The sequence below is a fragment of the Acartia tonsa genome, chromosome 6, assembly GCF_053477335.1.
Source record: "Acartia tonsa isolate MP-2025a chromosome 6, ASM5347733v1, whole genome shotgun sequence".
NCBI lineage: Eukaryota > Metazoa > Arthropoda > Copepoda > Calanoida > Acartiidae > Acartia > Acartia tonsa.
Window position 1 is genome coordinate 38,732,632 of NC_137265.1, and position 25,335 is coordinate 38,757,966.

Consider the following 25,335-nt stretch of genomic DNA (forward strand, 5'->3'; position numbering starts at 1 on the left):
TTAATGACAATTTCAAGAAAAGTTTGAAAGAGAAAATTAAGCTTTTGTAACACTTTATTTGATCAATTTATATAACTTTTTTCATCAATTGCAATTTTTAAACGGTCAAAATTAAACATGGTAGATTTGTAATTATATGTAGCATAGCTGTAACAACATATTACGTTTAGGAGTTTTCTTTATAGCGAGCACAGAATACCAGCTTCCTTAATCTTTAAATAAATTGGGGGTGTAGTGTTTTTTTTTTTCATATGCGTAACAACAACAGTGGAGGGGGGGGGGATAATCCTGTGGTGTCTATACCCTCTCTGTATTAACCCTGCGGGGCTAACCTGCACACAATATAACTTAACCTAACCGCTCTTAAAGTAATATATTTTAAATTTACCAATCACAATATAAGAATCAGTGATTCGTAACTTAAAGTTATGCTATAGTTATAGAGGGACTGTACCATAATTAAATTATGATTGCAAAACTTCAACATTTTTCAAATTTAATTAAATTTTGTTTCTTTAATAGACATACTATATCTAGATTACACTTCTGACTTGATTTTCCGTCAAATCTTAAAGGGAACATTATTAGCAGACGATAGTATTCTTTACTTTCGACTCAAGCTGAGGTGGATTCTTTAAAAAAGATAAACTTGATTGTGAGGCAAAATAATTTTTGTGAAATATTATCTAAAAGCTTATTAAAAATCTACAAAAATTAAACAAAATCATATTTTAATAACCATTTTATGATTTTAATTAATTTTTGTAATTTTTTTATGCGATTTTTGAGGATTTTTCACAAAAATTATTTTGCCTCACCATCGAGTAGCGAGCCATAGACATCCAAGGGGGGGGGGGTAATGGGGTGATTACCCCCCCCCCCCCCCAAACGAATTTGGGGGAGCTGTAGACACCCCCAAAATATTTATCATTTTACCCCTCCCATTTAAAATATACCCCTACCTTGGGGGTGCCGTAGGCACCCCCAACCATTTAGAAGGGGGTATTTACCCCCCCCCCCAAACAATTTTAGGGGGGGAAATACCCCCCCCAAATAAAAAATTCCTAGCAAAAAAAATTTTGGCGCACTTTTACTACTAAATATCAAATTACCCCCCCCCCAAAAAATTTTGGGGGTGGGTAAACAAAATTTACCTCTGCCAACAGATTTCAGGGGGGGTAATTACCCCCCCCCCCCCCCAAGCAAATTTTACCCTCGTGGTAAAAATTTTTTTTGGGGAAAAAAATATGCGACGGGCTTTGCAAGCCATTTTACCCCCCTTAAAAAAATTTTACCCCCTCCAAATAAAAAAGCTTGGACGCTCCTGTAGCGAGCCTAATTTTTTTAAAAGAATTCACCTCTGTTTGAAGCTTTCTCATTTATGACAAAATTTTTGAGCAAGTAAGTTTGATTCAGTAAAGCTTTATACTAAGAAATAATATTGTTCACAGCTGACTTTTATCTATGTATGAAATGAAAAAAAACATGCGTTTGTAATGCAATGTGTACACAATTTTAACCAATGAGATTTAATGTAGGTTCCGATGCGATTCTCCTATAGGCTCAATCAGACATTACCTCTCTTGTCTTACTACCTTTATTGTTTCTTTGAAATATAGGCAATATTTTCTAAAAAACAATTTCAGATAAAGAAAGTTTTAAGATAGATTCATGTACCAATATTAATACACCCAACAGACAACCAATCATTTGATTAAACGACCGTTGTCTGCACTGGAGGTTCAGTTGTGCCTAAAAAAAGACACAACAAAATTTCGTAAAAAGTTCTTAATGAATAAAGAAAAATAAACTTTATAAAATTCCCCCAAAATTATATGTACTTATTTCACCCCATCCCCCCACTTAAAAAAAATAAAACATTGGTTCTTTTTGTAAACAAAAAGTAACTGCTGAACTGATTGAGCTCTGCTCTTTAAGAAATACTAGCGGCTACGCCCCTAGAGGCCTCTAGGGTGGTACCCTCCTCCAAAATAGTTAAAAACCTTCCCGGGACCTATAAGAATATACCCTGTTAAAAACCCGATCGGTTCAGCGGTTAGCGAGATCCTTCAGTACAGACACACAGACAAACATCCTGTTACTTTAGTATAAGGATAAAAATCTCCACCCTCCCCCCTTGAATTTTTTTATAAACAAAAATAAATAATGGGGGGAGGGGTAACCCACACTGCACCATATGCCGAATTCGTAGATAAAATATATTTTTTTTCAATTTGTTGATAATTAGTTTTTTACCTGGGTTGTAAACCTTCGTTATTCATAATTTAGCGTATATTTATTTCTTTGCTAAAAACAATTCTATATAGGAGAGAAGTTTCCAGTACCTCTTGAGACACAGCCCCAAGAAGGGGCGAAGCCGTTATTTTAGTTAAAAAAATACTAAGCTTAAAATAGTTGTATATCCAATTTTTTGGAGACTAAAATTTCCATTATTAAATGCTATCCTTTTTACATGATGAATTTCAATTTTTAAATTGACCATGAACGTTTGAAACAAATTAAACAAGGATATTGATATTATATATATTACTAAAATATAGTTTTAATACCTATGTAAAGACAAAAAATATCCTAAATAAAATTCAGACAGGTCGAGTACTGACATCCTCCCTATCTTTCAAATAAATTTTCTTATGCCTAACCCCTGCGGTGTGGGGGGTGTCTAACCCTACGGGGCCTTTACCTTCAGTGCTCAGTAACCAGACCTAAAGATATAAATAAAGAAACGGAAAACTACTCCCTCAATTACCTTCTGTTTTATACAAATATATAAGGGGTAATTTGTGCTCTCTCTAAGGTACTTTATCAACAAAGAAAAGCAAATGTACCCAAATTACAGAAGAGCTGCACTATTGAAAAAATTTAAAATTAATGCCCCTGTTGGATGGGGAATAAAAAATAATTCTCTAGTGTTTGTTAGTAAATTGATGTTTATTGTTGTGTACCCGCTAGAACACGTGAGTGTTCAACTATTAACTATATATTTTCATATTTTATTTAATAAAAAAGCAATTTTTTAACTAACTCGGACAGACAGATGGACGGACGAATTGTAACAAACACAGTGAAAAGGTGCCTGCACTACTAAAAGAGTTCCCCTAAAAGAGCCTTGTTGAACACAAAACTCAAAATAGAATAATAGGGGGAGGAGAGTAGTTTTTCGTGTGTTTAGGTCAGGTTGGGTTATAATGGGTACAGGTTAGCCCCACGGAGATGGTGCATCATAGAAATATACCCCGCAGGGATAAGAAATAAAAGAAATATTTCAAAAATAAGGGGTAGTGATTGTGTTCGCTAGACACTTTGGGGGAAAGCACTAAACTTACTTTCAGATTTCGTGGATGAAAAAGTCTGACTGCGGCTCTTATCCTAAAAAATATCATAAATTGTTTACATTTAATGAAAAGAATTACGTCCAATTGTATCAAAGAATTTATTAAAAATCTTACATAAAAGAATTTATTAAAATCCTGTATAATAAGAGGAATAAAAAAGAACAATTTTAAACAAAATATTAAGGTGTAATCATCCATGGATCTAAAGGGATAAGACAATGGCCGATAAATTAAAGTATATATCCATGATGATACACAAAATAACACCTTCTGTAGATTTAAACTTGTAGTTGAAAGGTTTGAACACCAGGTTCATAATGGGGGGTTAGTCAGGAATCTAAAGAGATAAGACAATGACCAATAAATTTATGTTCATCACCAATGTTGTTAAGGCAACGAATAAGAAAAGGTTATTATAAAACTTTGGGGACTAGTAATAAAGAGCCCATTGTTTCCTCTCTCTCTGATAATCTGCACCGTACCATTACCGACGGACAGAAGGACAGACAAACACGAACACATCTAGAGTAGCATCGCTCATAAAATGACAAGGCTATTTATTAGTAGAAACAATAAAAAAATTCACGGGAAATAATAATAATTAAGAAACAACAATCAATGGGTTTATTCAGAATTTTTTTCTTACTCAAGAATTACGCTGTTGAATTTTTTTTTAATGAAAGTACCATCTCTGTAATCTAAGACAAAAGGTTTTAAAGGAAATATATAACAATTGATTTTAAAAACGAAGCTATTCTGTAATCTGTCCGTGCGTAATGGTTGGCTCTTATTGTTAATTTAAGCATGTTGGAATTGTCAAATCGTCTTCAAACTTTCCATGGTGAACTATCTAGAAAGTGTTACAACTTTTGACAAGTGTTTTTTTATATGATAAATCTCTTTTTTAGGGGATTTCATTCCTCCTCTCATCTCGATCGTTTTTATCACGTCACATGGCTGATTTTTGAGACACTTTGTCCAGCTACATCAAAAGCGATGCATATTTGTTTATAATCAAGTCCTAAAAATGTGAGTATGCCTAAAAACAGTATCCTGTATTTAAGTAGTTTTTAATTGCATTTAGGAGTCTATACACATTTATTAGACTTAAATATTAATATTCTGCATATCAAGTTTTGACACTCTACAAGTGTTTAAGTTCGTTTGTCAAACCAACTAAATTTAGTGCTTTTATGGATTTTGTCATCCTTGTTTACTTGAAAACTAAATTATATAGAATGTAAACGATTAATTCATAAAACAAGGATGACAACATCCATAAGTAGCGAAGCACAAAAAATCGTCGATTGGAATACGTAGATTTAAAAGGTTTTTACTAAAATCAAGAAAAGATTTATTGGATAAAATAAACATATTTTGCATGATGACGATGGTCAAAGTAAATTATATTAAAGATGCTCATAACAATGGGAAAAATTATTTTGATACAGATATCCCATAAAAATTTGAAAATTGCATCAAAATATACAAAGATATGGGGAAATATGTAAAACATATAAAAATAGCCAAAAACCTTTGATAAAAGGCAGTCTGGCCGTCATGGTTGTTTTATTAAAACGACAAAAAATTTAATTTTCAAATCCTTAACTTAAAAAATTTGGAAAATCGGACCATATACACTGAAGATATGGAAAAAAGTGTTAAATATATAAAAAATAGCCTAAAACCTGCTAAAAAGGCAGTCTGGCCGTCATGGTTATTTTGTTTAAAAGACGGGAAATTTAATTTTGATATATATAACTGAAAAATTTTGAAAATCGGACTATAAACACTGAAGATATGGAGAAAAATGTTAAATATATAAAAAAAACAGCCTAAAACCTGCTAAAAAGGCAGTCTGGCCATCATGTTTGTTTTCTTTTAAAGACGGAAAATTTAATTTTGATATCTATAACTGAAAAAATTTGAAAATCGGACCATAAACACTGAAGATATGGAGAAAAATGTGAAAAATATAAAAATAGCCTAAAACCTGCTGAAAAGGCAGTCTGGCCTTCATGGTTGTTCCTTTAAACGACGGCAAATTTAATTTTGATATCTGTAACTGAAAAAATTTTGAAAATCGGACCATAAACACTGAAGATATGGAGAAAAATGTGAAAAATATAAAAATAGCCTAAAACCTGCTAAAAATCGGTCCGAACGCCAATGATGTTTTTTAGTCAATTGTGCTCATTAATGATGGGAATGTTGTCAAAAAATTTCAGCATTCTATCTTTTATAGGAGCTGAGTAAATCCCATTTCCCCCATAGCGTTACGGACTGACGGACTGACGGACTGACTGACGGACTGACGGACGGACGGACAAAGTGAATTATAGAGTAGCTTCGCTACTAAAAATATGATGCTATTAATATTTCCAACGTAACGTAAGAAAAATTTACCTTTTACTACAAATTATGTATAAATTGTTTGAATCCTAATAATTTATGCAAAAAACATTTCTAGCAGAAGTATGTATATACAACTGAAGGCGGCCAGCGTTAGTTATAAAATAACATATATAAATTATAATGATAAAATAAGGATGTAGTAGCAAAGCAGAAAAAGTCATTAAATGACAAATGATTTTATAGAGAATATATTCAGTCCGTATAAAAAAAAGAAAAAAAAACTCAAATTGTTAATATGTATTCTTTCGTTTCTCAATAGATATCAGCAGCGTAGAATATCATATATTTCCCATAGCTTTACAGACATACATACAAAATAAATTATAGACTAGCTTCACTATTAAGAAGTTTATCTATTGTAATAGAGAGTCATCTCAATGTGAATATATGTGTTGTTTCCACTTCCCTCCTAGTTACAGATAGACTTACATACTTACAGATAAAGTTAATTATAGAAAAGCTTCGCTACTAAATAGTTTACCTATTGTAATATAGAGTCATCTCAATGTGAATATATGTGTTGTTTCCACTTCCCTCCTAGTTACAGATAGACTTACATACTTACAGATAAAGTTAATTGTAGAGAAGATTCGCTACTAAATAGTTTATCTATTGTAATATAGAGTCATCTCAATGTGAATATATGTGTTGTTTCTACTTCCCTCCTAGTTACAGATAGACTGACAGACTCACAGATAAAGTTAATTATAGAGAAGCTTCGCTACTAAATGGTTTACCTATTGTAACATAGAGTCATCTTAATGTGAATATATGTGTTGTTTCTATTTCCCTCCTAGTTACAGATAGACTAACAGACTGACAGATATAGTTAATTGTAGACTAGCTTCACTTACATTAAGAGGTTTATCTATTGTAATATAGAGTCATCTCAATGTGAATATATGTGTTGTTTCCACTTCTCTCCTAGTTACAGATATACTGACAGACTTACAGATAAAGTTAATTGTAGAGAAGCTTCGCTACTAAATAGTTTACCTATTGTAATAGAGAGTCATCTCAATGTGAATGTATGTGTTGTTTCCACTTCCATCCTACATACAAATCAAGGATAATCATATCCATATGTTGCAAAAAAAACATAGATGGACAAATGGACAAAATGATTTATGGAGCAGATGTTAAGTGGTCACTAAAAAGAAGAGAAAGAGAGAACAAGATGATAAATAAATATAAAGTAACGAAGTCTTTGTATATAAATATATGTCTTTTGTACCTTGATTGACAAACCAACGTGCTAGAAATACGTACATTGATTTGAGGAATCTTAACAAATATCAGTTGTCTATGTTAAATATGATCTTAGTATACCATTTTCCCTAAAACGTTCTAGAAGGACAGACAGACTTTTGGAATTATAGAGTAGCAATGCTTTATTAAGCGCCATCGACTCTAGAAGACTCTAGAAGCCTCAAGGTGCTATTGTAGTGCACGAATCGCACCAAAAAAATTACATCTCTATTAAACCAAAATCAAGAGGGTGTGCTTATGACGGGTGTACTACAAACAACAAATGTAGTGTTATTTTATTGTTAGGGGGGTTGATACTCCCTTGGGTAATAAGTGTCCACCAACCCAATATAATCAATATAAAAAAGCGTGGTGTAAAGCTATGGGGGTTAATTTTGCCTTTTCATTACCTTTATTAACCCGCGAAGATTCTTCTTTTTCAATGGGAGTTGTTTTGTCACAGCTCGACCATTTCGGAGACTCGGCAAAGACAATACAATCTAAGTAAACAACAATAATGGCAAAATCCATAAAAGCAAAGCTAAACAAATCAGACGTTCAGACAAATGAACAGTACAGACAAATACTTGTAATTTAATACTTTGTAGAGATACTAGCGGCTACGCCCCCTAGAAGCCTCCATGGGCACTTTAGGTTGGAGGGGGAAAAGTCGACATCATCCCATTTTAAATTTGAGTTTCAAAAGAGTAAAAAAATAATTTTTAAGGGGAGGGAGGTGAAAACAGCCTCCCCTAAAATAGTTTAAAACCTTCCCAGGACCTATAAGAAGCTACACTGAAAAGGAGAACAATATCGGTTCTGCGGTTAGCGAGATCCTTCGGGAAAGACAAAAAACGCTTACTACTTTATATAACAGGATACGTTGCAGAAAAAAACGAACTAACTGAAAACTAGATTCTAAAACTTTCAAACATTGAATGACTACTAAAAAGAAACAAATCTAAAAAATCAAATTTAAAATAATTAATCTACCTGCAAGACAGAAGGTTAAAGTTAGGTGTAATTTATTATTTTGTAAAGTCAGTTACATAACTACAAGTTAATTAATTCAGTGGATAACACTTCACATATGCACTGCTTTTAACAGCAAGAATATTATAAAACTAGTGTATGTCTGTAAATTCTGTTTATTGACTATATCTTCCAAAAATGTTTATAATACTGTCAATGACGCTAACCTAGTACAATATTAGTGGGCACTGATACCCATCCCACTTTACTAAAATAAATAGAAAGGGGTTTTAGTGTTTCATTTGTTAGTTTATTACTTTAGGTAAGGTAAGGTTAGGTTATATGGGGTACTGAATATGGCACCGCAGGTATAGACCCCTCTATTAGGTGTTTTTTTTATCCTCAAAAATAATTCATTAAAGGTCTATTAGTATTACCCCCTCCATACCATATAAATATTAATCCAGACGTAAATCTTATTGGGAGCGCAGTGTAAAAAATCTGCCTTTTGCGATCAAATTTACGATCCCAAAAACTTGAACTACCCCCCCAGTCGAGAAGTTTAGCCTCCTTGTCAATAAAAAAGCTTGGCAGTCCTTGCTACTCCTACTGGACGTGATCTTCCTTGCTTGTTACACAACAGAGTTTTTAGATGAGAAAATATTTTTGAAAGTAGACAAAGTGTTTATGAACAGGGAGTAAGGGAGGGGACAATGGATTGAATATTCAATCTTTAGGAGTCTCAGACTTTGGGGACTGGCTTAAAGGGAATGTGCAAGAATTTAGCAGTTTCTGACTGAGTTTGGGGACTTGCGCAAGAAATGCCGTTACTCGCTATGTTAGTTTTGAATATATATAGTTTTGCAGACAGAGAGTAGTTCAAATATAAATACACGGCCCCCCTCCCATACTATATTTCACTCCCTTCATCCCCACCTCCTTTTTAAAAGTAGACGAGAAAGGGAAATGGAGTAGGGAGGTGGGGGAAATAAACAGGATAAAATGGGGCAGGAAGGCGTGCGGGTCATATACTTGCCCATCCAGCTACACCTCTGCCTGCCCCTTTTTTCCGTGTTCACATCACTTGCCCCCAAATCTCTTTTCTCTTTCCCTGTCATCTGAAGAGATCCAGGGAGATATTTCTAGTAATTAATTACAGAATGGTTATGTCAGTCTGTAATACTGGTAATCTAATTTTCAAATGATTGCTTTTTTTCTTGGAACTTTTTTCTTAGTTTATGGTTTTCTAGATTTAATCAACAAGCACTTTAAAATTTCCACCATATTTTCGGGATTATTCTGGTTTTCATGGCCTTTCTTCAAAAACTCTTAAATTGAATTAATTGCCCATTGTCCCCTCCCTTACTCCCTGGTTTATGAAACTTAAGTATGAAAACTTAAATTGATATTCCCAACTTTAATATTTTTTCCTATAAACTTTCTTTAAGTGATAACAGTTTATATCCAGAGGCCTGCTAGATGCAAACAAGCCGCTGATTTATGACCGTTTACTCTTTTCAAATGTTTCTAAAAAGTTATATTTTAATACATAGTATTTATGCTTTTACGCCTAAAGTATTAAACAATCAAACTTATAACCCACCCCCTTTATTTCCCTTATTTTCAAAATAAAGGGAAGGAAGTTCTGTGTTCGAAAAGTCACTTTGAGGGGAAACACCCAAAACTTGAGTAGAAATTAAGATAAGATTAAGATATGTTTTTCGGTTGGTTGTCCATAGTGTATATACTACCATTTTGTAGTGTAAAATAGATATATGTAATTCCATCTATTCTATACCAGGGATTTAACCCTTACAGATCGGGGGGGGGGGGGGGGGGTTATATTGCCCCCCCCCCTCTAGTTTTTCAATGTCATTTTTTTTTGTAGGTAAGATGGAGAGCTGTGACTTCATGACTTTTTAAGTTTAGTAATTATGCGTCGGCAAGAGTTGATTTTATTAGGATATCTGGTCTGTGTCGGTCGTGGTGTCCGGTCAAAGTCGGTTGGGTAGCACCAAAATTTTAAAAAAATCTAAATAAATCTTAATTTCTACATTATGACTTTTGGGTATAAGGTAGAAACCTAAATTTTTTTTTGTGAATACTGAGATATCAATGAGCTTATGAGAAAAGTGGTGTTATGACCGTTTGACCGCACCCTGACCGACTTTATGACCGATTTTTGTCCGGCTTTTACTACAGACATATATCATGAATATCGTGGATTCTATTACAGCTAGAGACCTATACATTTTTTTTAGCAACAATAAACAGATAAAAATATTAATTGGCGCCGCCAACCGCCGTTTTACCGCCGTAACCGCCGAAAATGGCGGTTTCCGTTATTTGCCGTTTTTCGGCGATGATCAGAAAAAGTAATTTTTTTGTTATGAAAAATAAAAGTTCGTCCTAAAATTTGGTCATCCTAGCTGCAAAATTGGCCGCTCTACAGCTGTTTTAAAATTTAGCGGCTGGCCGCTAAAAGGCGGCTAAGGAGCGGCCTGACTGCTATGACTAGCAAAAATAATTTTCTCTAAAAATACACATGAACGACCAGAAAAAAATTTTACGTCTTTATCTCTAACAGAAGCCGAGATAGAGGGGGGGGGTCAATATGACCCCCCCCCCCCCCCCGATCTATTAAGGTGGGAATAGGGGCCCGATCTGTAAGGGTTAAAGTGATGAGACAATGGCCGATAAATTAATGTTCATCGCCAATATAGATGCACAAAATAACCCCTTCTGTGGATTACAATTAGTTTTTAAAACATTTGGACACTCAACTTCACAAACCAACCAATCAAAATTTAATAAAAGTCTCAAAAGTTGTTACCCCAACGAGTTAGAAAATGTTATTATAAAACTTTTGGGACTAGTGTAATAACAGCTCATTGAGTCCTTCCTCCCTGATTTTTATAAAACAGAACGTGAAATCCATTCGTGTGAAAAATAGATAAAAGTCTGCCACACTTTTATATAAGTTTAATGCATTTTAGATAGAATGTATTCATTATCAAAGTGTTAAGCTCCCTTTTAAAAATTCTCCTTATAATAAGGTAGAAGAATCTTTGTCTGTGTGTTTGTATTTGATCTTTTTGATCTCGGTAACCGCCGAACCGATATGGTTCTCCATTACAGTGTAGCTTTTCATAGGTACTAGGAAGGTTTATAGGTTTGAGGGAGGGTACACCCTTCCAAGAGAGATCGCCAAATATTGTATGACTTACTGGTTACCTTTCCTACAACTTTTTCCTATCAATACGAAAATTGAAAGTATTTAATTAAAAAAGAATAAGAAAAGATTTTGTTAGGTAATCAATCGAAGCATTGTAATGGTTTAAGTTTAAGAGTTTGATGGTATTTTCATGATTCTTATATTAAAAACAAATACAAAAAGTTATGAACCAAAATGAATTACTTGCATTTTTAAAATAGTTCTAGTCATGTCCTTCAAGATGATGCTCAAAAAATCATTCAGAGAAACAAAACTTAAAGTTTAAAAATTGAAACATTTTTTCGTGAAATACAGTTTGCTTAAAGAGGAACTTCACTTAAAAATAAAATTTTGATATCCAAATAGTTTTCAAAATCATTAAGTTTGTAGGTTACAGAGTTTCTACTCTCATAACTTCTTCGAATTTAGTATTTTAATTAATCGGTACTTCCAGCTTTTGCAACGGCCAACCCAGGTTATGAAAGTACCAAACTATGCATAAAATTATGTAAATATGTGTAAGAAATATTATTATCATTTTGTATGCTTATGTTGAAATACATCTATCTAATTTCTAACTTTGATTATGTAATCCTGAATCCCCCCATGACATATATAATCATAGACAAACAAGGATAAAAACAATCGAAGCTTCAAATATTAGAATGCCAGAATAACAAAACTAACAAATGTAGAGTAGTAATATATTTAAAATAAAATATTATTTAGATTTTTTAATAAAATTTCTGTGTAAATTATCCTAAAGCTACTTAATTACAGGATGCTTAATATGCACATACCTACATATATGTATTGTATGTATAACTTTTAAATTAATATAATTTATATGTATAATAGAGATTTTATTGTTCCCATTTAAGTAAAAATCTGTATGTTGAAATTGGACATACGGACATTCTGATTTCCATTTCAGAATAAAAGGTAAAACAATAGAATGGGAAGGGGTTCCCGTGGACCCTGTGCTGACTTTCAATTGGGTCTTTGAATATCAGCCAATAGTATCGCAAATATTAACACAGCCAAGTCGCTACAAAAGAATATAAGCAAAATAACACTTGATCCTGGTAGTTTTCTATTAGATTATATTTGAATACTTATACATTTATTACTACGGATGTTGTTCGTAAGGTCTTACCTAATTATAGAAAAGGTTCATTACCTTGCCAATAATTGATTTAGACTTGTTCCATTGATCAGAGTTATAAACAATAATTTCTAGAGGTTCCAGCAAATCTTCAATGGGGCTGAATAGAAACTTGATTTTATTGGCTTGAATAGTACCCCGGGATCTAAAGGGAAAAGCTAATGACGGAAAATTTATATACAACCAAAATGATAATATACAAAATTAACCCCTTCTATAAATTCCAATTAGTGGTTGAAACGCAGAATCAGCCTATACCCACCACAAAATTAATTCGAAATAAAATCACGAAAGCTGTCGTTGGGGGTCAAAACATAGTAGAATTAGATCTCTACATCTGCACCCCAATTTATAACTTTAGATTTATTTCGCTTGTTGGTTATACCTTAATAATGTTACAGAATATTTTTTCCTAGATGTACCTCATAGTATAAGGATTCCTTTTCAAAGGTTTACAATAAGATTATTCAAATAAAAGATAGAGCTGTAAAGATGTTTAGACAAACGAAAACACCAATTAGATGCAGAAAATGGTTAATACAAAACTTACATGTGAAATTGTTTGTTCCAGACAGGATCTTTTTCATTCTTCATCACACAAGTCTGTACTCTGAAACAGCAGACAATCAGGCATACAGAGATAGGTCAATTGTCGATAAATTAGCTTTACTCCCATTCTTATGTGTAAAATTCTGCTTTATTTAGTTTAGAATTGTTCGGTGGAAGGAAAGTGCCGAAAGAGTAATGTTAACCCCCATCCCTCCATATTATTGAAATATCTATATAATTAACTATGCTTAATGCCTGTAGTAGGCTCTAACCCTGCTGGGCCTATACCTGAGATGTCATAACCGAAAGGAGCTACCCAGTACCTTATATAACCTAACCCAACATTACTTAAAATAATAGATAACAAACGATGAACCACCCTTTCATTTTTTATATCAAATTTAATTCTGAAATAGTAGGGGGGAATGCAGTGCTCAAATAAGTATCTTATGTGAAAGCGCCAAAAGTGCTATTTATCATTTGAGAGAAATGAAAAAATAATATTACAGTTTTCTAACACAGCCAGAAGATACATACTACATATCTGTCTTATCTTCAAGTATATGGTTTAGAAATTAAATAAAAAGTAACATTAAAAGGGCAATGTTAAAAAGACTATGCATTCAAACAAATTTTATGGTTCAAATAATTGTATTCAACATAACTCAAAAGCATACAAATAGTAATATATCCAAGCTTTCATTGTTGTTTGTACTATAAATTTAAGCCAGTACAAATGTTTTTATTCTTGTTAATTTACAGTTATATATTTGTGCTTTTCTTTTAGATAAATTTTCTTTTCTTGTTACAGGAGAAAAATTGCAAGCAACTAATCTTGTTACCAATACAAAAGGCTAGACAGCCGTAATTGCACTTAGCCGCATTATTTTATTCACTGACGCAGCTGCTATTGGTCCACCAAATTAAGTGACCATTTAGTTGCAGCCTGTAAAATTATCCACAGCCGCAAATTTGCTGCTAATTGAGGCTAAATACAAAAACAACCACAATGAGCAGCCGGTGACCGCCATTCCACAGCTGCACATTTGATGCTTGTCAGGTCGATGTACAAAAACTCAAATATAATCAGTCAGGGATCTAAAGGGATAAGACAATGACCAATAAATTGATTTACATCGCCAATGATGATACACCAAATTACCCCTTATGTAGATTACAAATAGTGTCGTTTAGAAACTCCTTTTAATAAATCAACCCATTAAGATTCATTAAAAGTACCCAAAGTTGTTGAGCCAATGAACAATAATAATCAGCAATCATTGGTTTCTAAGATATATTTTTTTAGCCATCGGCGCCCGTAAATTTTAAATGGCACACCGCACAATTAGCAGTCCTCTACCTGAACTGCATGTAAATCAACTTCTTTTCTTATCTTTTAGAGGATCATGTTACTTGTCGATGCAGCGCTTATCACATGTTACTTGTAGATGCAGCAAACTCATACATGTTACTTGTAGATGCAGCAATATCCCCCCTCCATTCCCTATAGAGATACTAATAAAAAAGTGTAGAGATAATAAAAAAGTAGGACGAGTTTTTCTGGTTTAATTTGGTTTGAATAGAAGGGAGGGAGGGGGTTGTACATGAAATTGCCCTGAGTTATGTTTTTTAGAGGGTGGAGATTTTTTAAATCAATGGTTTAATTTAGAAATTGGTGGAAATTTCTCAGGAGAAAAAGAGTGGGAGGAGTTTTCCTTGTATAATTTGGTTCAAGATGAAGAAAGTTTGTTTGGGGTTTTGAAGTTCTTTAGAAATGACTAAATAGCTTATTTTCGATAAAAAATATAACTAACATTGTCTGCCTATCTCCTTTTTTTTTATCTCCCTTTAACATGTTACTTGTAAGTGCAGCAAAGTTTAACATGTTACTTGTAAGTGCAGCGCTGCATCGACAAGTAACATGATCCCTTTTAGATTACATCACATTAGTTTCAGGAAAAATTGATTTACTTTTCAAGGCTAGCCATGTAATTTTTTTCTATCAGGAGATAACTTATTATGTTAATTAATACGAGATTCTTTTTTTTTAACTTATTGTGTTCATAATTGAGGGGCGAACTATTAATAATAATGATATCATCATGCATGCACAACAAATAATATGTGTATTCTTATTAAGGAAGTTTCTAATGTGTATTGGCTATCTTATTTCTAAATCTAAATCATGGAACGGTTTTAGGCTATATATCTGTTTCCTCACGTCACTTTCAAATATAAAGTTTGTATGCAGCCTTGTAAAATTTACGTTACTAACGCAGTCAAATGTTTTGTTAATTTCAAAGTACACTAATATAAGCCTTATTGGATTAGCTCATTCATTGAATAAATCAAAAAGCAAAATTTTAAACCATTCTGAGTCTTAATTTTGAAAATAAAATAGGATAAAACAATCCAGGTACCTATATGAAGCTTTACTAAAGAGGAGATTTTCATTGGTTAAAGACAAAAAGTCGGACATACAAAGGAACCATAATACTTTATAAAGTATGAATATTGTTAGTTTTAGAGATTTTAGGTATCATAAAGCTGCAAATACTACTACTTTAGTAGAAACTAGTTGCTACACCCCTAGAGGGGGTTATGAGTACCCTATCCCAAAATAGGTACATCCTTTCAGGGACCTATTTATAATTTTCAGTGCACCACAAAGAGAATAATATCGGTCCAGCAACTAGCCAGATCTTAAGAAGAGACATATAGACACTCAGATATACAGATAGATAGACATCCTATTACTATTTTGTATTGATAGTATTACCTGTGATTGAGCAATTTTACAACAACATAGGGGTCACACTGAGAACTCATCAATTCTATGAAAATTGAAATGAAATTAGATTTCACAAACAATTTAACTCTATACTCCTATCAAATTCTGCATCTTTCTTGCTTGCTGATTTAGTTTTTGTTAAATCACAACCCATATTCTTAATTTCTAACTATGAAACAAATATATAACCTATATAAAACACCCATGCATCCTTGAAATAAAAACAAACGCGATTAAGAGATCTTTGCGAGACAAGAAAAATCATTTACTATTTTTTTACAAAATATTTTTTGTTGCTGCGCTGTTGATTAAAAATTATTTTAGTTTTTTCCATGTACTTAAAATATTCTTAATTAATGTTTTTGTTCTCATTCTAAAATAAAGTACAACTTAACATTGAATAAAAAAAGGAAAATTACATTCATGATTAACGCAGAACCAAAGCTCACACAAAGAAGAACAGTGAAAATGCAATATATAAATATAATTTAACAGGTTTATCAAAAGTAATACAGAAATAATGTACATTATCTCAGGGTGTAATACAAAAAAATAAATCAAAAATGGAATATTGACAGGTAGTTAGAGATTAGCTACGCTTCCAATAAATGGTTTCTTTTGTATTCTTTGGCCAACTTACAATTAGATTAAATTTCTTTTCATTCTTTATATCCGCCAAGGATTGAATTTATCAATTGAATCCTCTTATGTAAAGTAGTAAGGTTTTTTTGTCTTAGGCTTAAGTTTCCATAACTATAGAACTGATTCAGAGTCCCTAGATGCTAAAAACAACTAAAATGGTTGGAACATTTGGCATTGCCTCTGGTATCTAAGAGGTAAGGAAAGGGGGGGGGGAAGGTAAATAGTCGAAAACCATTCCATAGCTTACATAATTTACATAATTTAGCAAAAACTCCTCTAACATTAAATAATGGTTTGCATTGGAGAAGTCTTGCCATTTTACACACTTTATAAAAAAAATCTTTTAATAAATATTAATGAAAATGTGTTTTTTTTCAGGGGCGAAGACTTTAAAAATGGTGGAGGTACCCTTCCCCAAATCATTCATAAACCTCCACCACAAAAGAGAACTATTTCTTAATCTAATAACAGACAAATAGACAGCAACCCTTTTATTTTTTTGTAAGGATGAATAAGAAATGAGTACATCCTTATTTTTAGTTTTATATTATGGTCCAAGTCCAACTTTCAAGGGCTAGTGTCCAGCTATTGTTATTTCCACCTGTTATCAAAATGCTTACCTGGGTTATGAATGTGTCCAGCTTTTATTATTTTCAGTCTCAAATATCCAACATCCTTTAAAAATAAAATAAAGTATACATATCATTAAAACATTTTCGCAGATTTTTATAAAAAAAACATGGATGACAATATCCATAAAATCGAAGCTCTGAAATCGTTGGACAAACGAACATTAAAACTCTTAGTCTGTTTTACCGACCTTCTGGTTACGATTATAGAGTTGCTACGCGTCCTAAATCTTACAAATTGATATAGGAATCACTATGCAATGTCGATAGGACAATTCTAACCTGTTTGAACTAACAAAAAGAGCTAACTGTCCTGGACGGACTGACGGACCGACCCTAATTATAGAAAAGCTTCACTTTTAACAGTTTAATACCCGAATAATTATTCTATTAGACAGAATAAATATTTGTATTTTAATTTTACTTAATATATTAAGTCTGTTTCTTGTTACCCCTATGGACTAATATTTTATATTTAAGGAATTTTACAGGGCTCGGCAGACGCGCGTCAGTCGCAACTTAGACTCAAATATAAACTTGTTTAGATGCTTCGATAAATTTTTGGAAAAATGGTTTGACATTTAGGCAAGGTTTTGACTCCCAGATGATAAAATTGTAAAGGGTTGATTTCCCTGCGGCTCACAGGCGGCTGATGCGCAGCTGTCGAGCCTTGGTATTTTCTAATTGGAAATTATTTAACATACCTCTAAGTTTTCAAACGTTTTTAACAACCCGAATCTCTCAATTAATTCTTTTTCATCTAAAAAGATAATACAAATTCAAACAAAGATGTAACAATTGATATTTGTTATCGAAATAGGAATGGTTAGAAGAAAAAAATAAAATTTTGCCCTATTCATGGAAACATTGAAAAGTGGTAAATAAGTCTCTTTAAAAAGATAGCCTAAAGCTTAATCATTATCTTAATACGTACAAAACAGAGTAATTTAACTAACCACTTTACCAATCTAGTTCTAATTTTTAGGGAATCTTGTGTTTAAATGATTTATTCATCTTATGGAACAAACTCATACATAATAAAAAATGCGGACAATTTTCATTAAAAGGAAAATATTATACATGTAAATAAAAAATATGATCATTTTAAAGAATAATAAAAAAATTAGATTAACTACATATGATAGAGATAATATTCATTATAAAAGAGTATTTGTCACTAGACATTTGATCCGCTTAGGGTAAGGAGTAAGTTAGGGCACAATGGGCCATAATGTTGCCATAAAAATAGCAGTCTTCAGTATTTTTTTGGGTTAAATACTGGAAAATAATGCCTATATTACTCCCCATAATAACATAGTACAATGCATATATAATAAAGATTACAATAATTATGAATCTAATTTGAAGAGTAAAATATCTAATAACATAATATTTAACCTAACACCCCACCCCAACTCAATTATCTAAAAAAAAACAATGATTTTTAAGGGGATTTATCTACTCTTTAATGGCTACCAATAGTAATTGAAAGCCATAGATTACCTATTTTTTGGGATGGTTTCACCAAAGGTTTATTTTGCCCGTCTACCACATCTTCCTAAAATCAACATCATTTTGATCTATTCATTTTGAATTAAGTATTCTATATTAATTATTTTTTTGAAAAAGCTACCTTTATTTCATTTGGCACTCCTGATTATAAATAAATTAAAACATAGACATATTTTTAAAAAGAGAAAAAAACTATTTGATTGGTAAACTTTTCAAAATTCTTACAAAAGCTATACAAATCTTTGATATCAGTTAATTGATATGTCAATTGGTAATTCCCATGGGCTTTTGTTATTCAGTTGAAGTTTGCCTGTGCGTTTTTATGATAGTTATTTAGTTATTTAGGTATTTTTAGTTATACCAAAGTAACCATACTGAAATAGTTGTTTCTCGCAACGTATTATAAAAAGATTGCCGCGGATATAAAAACTGGTTTTGATCTTATGATTGTATATTTTTATATTCGTAGAAAATTGGATATAATACGATGCTAACATACTTTTTCAGTATGGCTGAGAACCGGTTCTTTTCCACAAGATATTAATCGTTACGGCAAACTTTATTCTGCGAAAGTAAAATTATAATTATATCAATATTTTACTTAGTGGCACAGCTACTCTATGTATATCAAATATATGCATTGTTTTAGATTAAAATTGTCTATGTTAAAATTTCCTGAAGGGCTGACAATAAAGTGAATTCTCCCCACAGAATTTTTCATTCTACTACGTTCATTCTAAAATATGTCAATTATTTTTTTTTAAGTGAAGCTTTTCTATAATTAGGGTCTGTCCGTCTGTAAAGTTAGCTCTTTTCGTTAATTTAGGCTTGTTAAAATTTTCCTATCGATTTTAAATTTTGCATTGTGATTCCTGTAATAGTTAGTTACGATTTAGAACGCCTAGCAAATCTATAACCGTTACCAGAATATCTGTACCCCATTTTAAACATGTTGATTGTCAACTTTTTACGACTAATTTTTATGTGATATAATTCTTATATTGATCTAATTTTTGGAATACTGATTCCTAGGACAACAAAGTACAATGTTATCAGCGAAGCATCTCTAAATAAATCTCTATAATAATGTTAATGTTCGTTTGTCCTACCGTTACATAGATTCGCTTTTATGGATGTTGTCATCCTTGTTTTATTAATAATTTAAATATTATAAATTTTTGTACTATTTGAATAGTTTGCCAAAAACAAGGATGATAAATCCAGTACAAGCAAAACTGATTATTGACAAACAATCAATTAATCTCCGTATATTATAAAAATACACAGGTTTAGGAGCAGGGGCGTCCATGCTTTTTTTTTTTTGGGGGGGGGGGGTAAAATTTTTTAAGGTAAAATGGCGTACGAAGCGCGCCGTAAATTTTTTTACCCTCCCCCAAAATTTTTACCCGGGGTTAAAATTTGCTTGGGGGGGGGGGGGGGTAAATACCTTTCCTAAAATCTGTTGGCAGGGGTAATTTAAATTTCATTAAATATTTATTATTTGAAATTTTTTTTGTTGGAGATTTTTTTATTGTGGGGGGGGGGTATTTACCCCCCCCCCAAAAAAAAAAAAAAAATTGGGGGGGGGGGAAATAATGGTTGGGGGTGCTTACGGCAAATCCCCACTTTACCCCCCCCCCCCCCACCCCTTGTTTAGGAGTACTTTGCAGATATTTTCATTTTCCTATAATTGCTACTTTACGATATAGTGATGTAAAGGTTCTAATGATAGGAAAGGTCCAATAAAATATTTCTAAAACAAGGATGACAACATCCGTTAAAGCGGAGCTCTAACGTAAAAAGGAAGGACAAATGAACATTAACATTGTAGAGTGTCAGAACTTAATAAGCAGAATATAGATGTAAGTAAATTTGATGCAAAATTACTCAAATACAGGATACTGCTAAGAACATTCCCATTTTTAGGACTTTTGGAGATGCTTCGCTTATAAAAATGTACTTTTTTGTCCTAGGAATCAGTATTCCAAAAATTAGATGATTTGGATAATTTTATCACATGAAAAATTATTGTTAAAAAAGTAAAAAAGAACATATTATAAATGGACTTACGGACATTCTAATAACGATAATAGAGTTGCTACGCTTTCTAAGTCGTACAAACTGTTTAACCTGTCCAAATTAGAGAAAAGAGCTAACCGTTCCCAACGGACGTACGGACGGACCGACCCTTTTTATAGAAAAGCTTCGCTTTTAAAAACATACAACGGAAATTAATTAACTTCAAGAGAAATAAAAGCACGAGTTAGGAAGTCTATTAACCTATATTTTGCAAAAAAATAAAATGTACAAAATTATCTTAATCACTCAATTGTAATTTTTCTATTCAAAGATAATTATACCACAAATTTTTATTTACCAATAAAAGTTATTTAAAGTTAGAAAAAAATTATTTTTCCATAGTCCCAATTTGTTTCAAGCTAATGTCAAGATAACGGGCAAAATATAATGTCTTTACATATTATTGATTTCCGCTGAACTAAAATCGGTTTAAGCAAATTAATGTGAGAAATAACTATTATGTTTTTGGAAAGGTTACCTGTAATTCCAACCAGAAAACATGGGATTTGTCCACCTCTATATCAGATAGATATACTGAGCAACTAAAAGTATAAGATAAGAATATCTTATTGAATAATGGTGTCTTCAGAGAGTTTTAAAGCCCCTACCGCGGTTTTATTTATTTGCCTTATTAAGATGAGGGGTTGTTCAATCTCCACTTATGGCCAGAATGGAAATTTCTTGAAATTAGTTCAGAAATTGCAGAGATCTTAGGCGTCAGGCGTATAGACAAAGTTATTTTTACTTTGTGATACGGTTGTATATATTAGAGAAATTATTGAAAATCATGTTATTTAGGGGGAAAAATTTCACATTCTTTGACATTTAGTTTTTATCTTTCTTTTTACCCAGGGAGTAAGGGAGGGGACAATGGATCGAATATTCAATTTTTAGGAGTCTCAGACTTTAGGGACTGGATTAAAGGGAATGTGCAAGAATTTATCAGTTTCTGACTGAGTTTGGGGACTTGCGCATGAAATGCCGCTACTCGTTATGTATGTTTTGAATATTGCAGTCGTGGAGAAGGGATAAGGGAAGTGGGGGCAAGGGAAATAAACACTCGTTGTGTTACTTTGGAATGTAGCAGATGGGGAGAAGGGAGGTGGGGGCAAGGGGCAAGGGAAATAAACAGAATAAAAAGGGGCAGTCATATTCTTGCTAGCAGCTGGCCGGGTCCAATAATCTTTTAATATAAAAATCACACCAAAAAACCTCAATATATTTCATCAAAAACAAGTTGTGATTTCACTTTACATGACGCTATGGAAATCTATTATTCAATTAACAATCCCTTTATAATTTCCTTCAAATTTATTGGATTAAACTCAGGGAGTAAGGGAGGGGACAATGGATCGAATATTCAATTTTTAAGGAGTCTCAGACTTTGGGGACTGGCTTAAAGGGAATGTGCACGAATACAGCGGATTCTTACTGATTTTGGGGACTTGCGCATCAATGCCCTGCTAACTAGCTGAGCTAGTTTTGAATATGCAGACAGAAAAGTTTGTTACTTATCGCTGGTTTTAACAAATATTTTTTCCCAAGAAAATGTTGTTTCATGTATAGAAACTCTACTGTGATATTTATGTATTAAATAATCTAAGAACCGCTTGAGTTTAGGGGTCAGTTATAAATATAAAAGAAGGGTTGAGGTAGTTCTAAAAAAGATTTTTCTAGTGATTAATTACAGAATGTTTACTACATTGTGATGTGTTGATAATTTAGTTTTCAAGTAAATGATTTTTTTCTTAGAACTAATTTTTTTCCAAATTAGGTTACCATGATCCCTTTACAATTTTGGTAAAATTTTCTTGATAAATCTGGTTTTCATTGCTTTTCAGCGAAACCTCTTAAATTGAATTAATTGCCCATTGTCCCCTCCCTTACTCCCTGCTTTTTACCGCTCATTTGACGTTTTCATAATCCGATGAACAAATATTTATTTATATACATTGAAATTATCATTGCCTTTCTAAGAGAAATACAATATATGAATTTTAAGAATGATAAGACTTTTATTAAAAATATTAATTGTATACAAGGACAATTATGCCCTAAAGTCGCGAAGCTTAAAGAAAGAAAAAAAGGAAAACCATATCCTCACTGACTGACAAATTAAAAAATGTAGGCTTATATATAATTCAAGAAATTAACTTATTCAAAGAATTGCATACCTTTCTTTTATCTCATTCAATCTTAGCACTGCAGATCTATATTACTTTAGGCGACGATTTATTAGTACATAGTATACCTCCAATTTTCCTATTATATATTTCATGCAGATACATTTTACTGTAACAAAAGCAGCAATATTAACAACATTAATCTACCTTCCAATAAAATCATCTTCTCTGCCGAGATCCTTGTCATACACTTTTAGTTCTAGCTCATCAATACCAGAGAATGGATTCCAATCAAATACAAAACCTTGCCTCCACTTAATATTAAAATATATATTGGGAATTTAAGGCAAATTAAGCTTTAAGATAGCAAACTTACTCAGTAAATAATTCAGTTCGAATGTATATAAGTTTAACAAGTGGCTCTCAAAAATTGTCCAATGAGCCGGCTCGCGACATTTATATATATACTAGGGTTGGGCCGGATATCCGGTGTGGCCGGATATCCGGCCATTTTCAATATCCGGCCGGATACCAGATATTGAAACTATCCGGCCGGATACCGGATATTGAAACTATCCGGCCGGATATCCGGCTCTATCATTTTTTATACTTTACACCAAAAATCTCTGCTTTTTAAAATTTTAAATGGCTATAATTTTCTTATTATTGAAGCTAGAAGAACATTTTTTCTGAACAAGTTTAACTTTATGTAAATTTATAAAAGATTTCTGAAGAAATTTTTTTTTGCTACTTTAGTATCTGGTAATTTGGCCGGTTATCCGGCCGGATATCCGGTAATTTGGCCGGATAACCGGATATTTGCCGGATATCCGGCCGGTTACCGGATATCCGGCGTTTGAAATCAGCCGGATATCCGGTATCCGTTATCCGGCCAAAAACGTATCCGGCCCAACCCTAATATATACATATCTTATTCGTTGGCTTAAAACTTTGGGTTCATTTTTAAATCTGGATTGCGTGGTTCATACCGTAGGCACCCCCAAAATTTTGGATTTTCAATTTTTACCCCCCAAAATAAAAAAAATTTTATTTTCAAAATTTTACCCCCCACAAATAAAAAAGCTTGGACGCCCCTGAATGGTGTATTTAGATTTTTCGTCCAAAATCTTATCCCTAAAGATATAATTAGTATCATAATATATTATTTAATATGATTTGCTTTACTGGCCTTTCAAAAACTTACTAGAAGATATTCTTTTTCGTAGCTTGATTTTGCTCTAGTAATGGATAATTTGTTCTTGTTATAAGATAAAATATATTAAGACTAAAAGTAAGATTAAATATTATATGGTACTCAAAGTGACTGTCGAATAATTACAGAAAATAAAAAGTTGTGTTACCTTTGGATTCATTGTCTCCTTGATAATGTTTGTTTTCTGTTTGTCTTTTCCAAGAATAATCTACAAAATTTAGTTTTAAGATATTTAGCAATAATTTTAATACGACTCTAATAAATGTTTATACCTGTTAAATGGTAAATGTTTTTTTGTTAACTTGTAATGGGCCCCTTGAGGGGAAGGTGTCCCCCACACCACATTTATTTCTGTACTCTTATATAAGGGGTCGGTGTAGCAACCCCAACCCCTTCTCTGCCTCAATTATAAGTATCTGTTATTGACCATTGGAAAATTTTCCAAAAAAATGTGGATAGACAGCTTGTTAATTTAGTGGTACATAGGATTACAAATGTAATATTTTACCTTACAGTAAGGATCAGAGTTAAGTCCGTTGTCCATAGGAGGAAGACCAATAGCTTGAACAATCAGCACATGCACTTTTACTAAAATAAAATTGATTATTACTGCAATTAAAATACAAAGGAAAAAGCCTAGTGCAACTGCAATAAAGAAGAAGCAAAAATGGATTAAGGATTATTTATTTTTCTTCTATAAAAGTCGTACCAACAGAAGCGATATAATTAAATAAATATATGTATACTCTGTTTAAATCCTACGAGGCATTTTCATAATAATTTCATAATAAAACGCGGCATTCTTCTTTCAAAAACCCATATATGTAGTTGGTAATGTAAATTTTTGAATGGAAAGTCAAAGCAAAATAAATATGTTATCCTTAGTTGTAACAATGGATATAGTATTACCATGAGCTTACACCTTTCATGATCTCTAATAAAAGGAAACGTGTAGCGGGCTAAAGAACAATACTACCATTCCACCTTTTTACTCCGTCCCTAACCTCCTTCTATTGGATAAGTAAACTGACCAATAAGCGTGATAGAATGTGGCCTTATGAAACTTGCACTGTGTCTGTACTCCTCAAAAGTTAAAATTTGTGTCATTTCAATATTCATTATATCCAGCAAGGCTAATGATTACACAATTGATTTGTGTATAAAATCCTTGAGGCCTTTTCAAGGGTCCTCATTAATAAAGTAAAACAATATTTTGTTATTTTAAAATACTGTATTGTTACATAACACTTATTGTTTGAAGGATAAGAAATAACAAATATATAAGATTTATTAAAAACAAAAGGATTTATTAGCATTTTTTACTTATTGCCTCATAATTACGTTTTATGCTAAAAGATTTGTCATAAATATAAAAAATATCATGTATTTCAAAGAAGTTGTATCAACTTTTTTTTTTATAGCTAGCC

General features: G+C 32.4%; 1 protein-coding gene across 1 annotated transcript in view; it reads right to left on the reverse strand.

Annotated features, from left to right (window-relative positions):
* LOC145322606 (multiple C2 and transmembrane domain-containing protein 1-like) overlaps positions 1 to 25,335 on the reverse strand; it is an 80,970-nt gene that overhangs the window by 13,423 nt on the left and 42,212 nt on the right. Inside the window, exons 11-25 of the mRNA XM_080164755.1 lie at positions 24,417 to 24,496; positions 24,057 to 24,116; positions 22,903 to 23,009; positions 21,051 to 21,114; positions 19,167 to 19,229; positions 18,615 to 18,632; positions 18,485 to 18,539; positions 17,686 to 17,741; positions 16,973 to 17,027; positions 15,699 to 15,753; positions 12,921 to 12,980; positions 12,386 to 12,470; positions 7,430 to 7,519; positions 6,768 to 6,823; positions 3,348 to 3,390 (exon numbers count right to left, since the gene is read on the reverse strand). Coding sequence (XP_080020881.1) covers positions 3,348 to 3,390; positions 6,768 to 6,823; positions 7,430 to 7,519; positions 12,386 to 12,470; positions 12,921 to 12,980; positions 15,699 to 15,753; positions 16,973 to 17,027; positions 17,686 to 17,741; positions 18,485 to 18,539; positions 18,615 to 18,632; positions 19,167 to 19,229; positions 21,051 to 21,114; positions 22,903 to 23,009; positions 24,057 to 24,116; positions 24,417 to 24,496 — 947 coding nt within the window. The remainder of the gene's footprint in view (positions 1 to 3,347; positions 3,391 to 6,767; positions 6,824 to 7,429; positions 7,520 to 12,385; positions 12,471 to 12,920; positions 12,981 to 15,698; positions 15,754 to 16,972; positions 17,028 to 17,685; positions 17,742 to 18,484; positions 18,540 to 18,614; positions 18,633 to 19,166; positions 19,230 to 21,050; positions 21,115 to 22,902; positions 23,010 to 24,056; positions 24,117 to 24,416; positions 24,497 to 25,335) is intronic.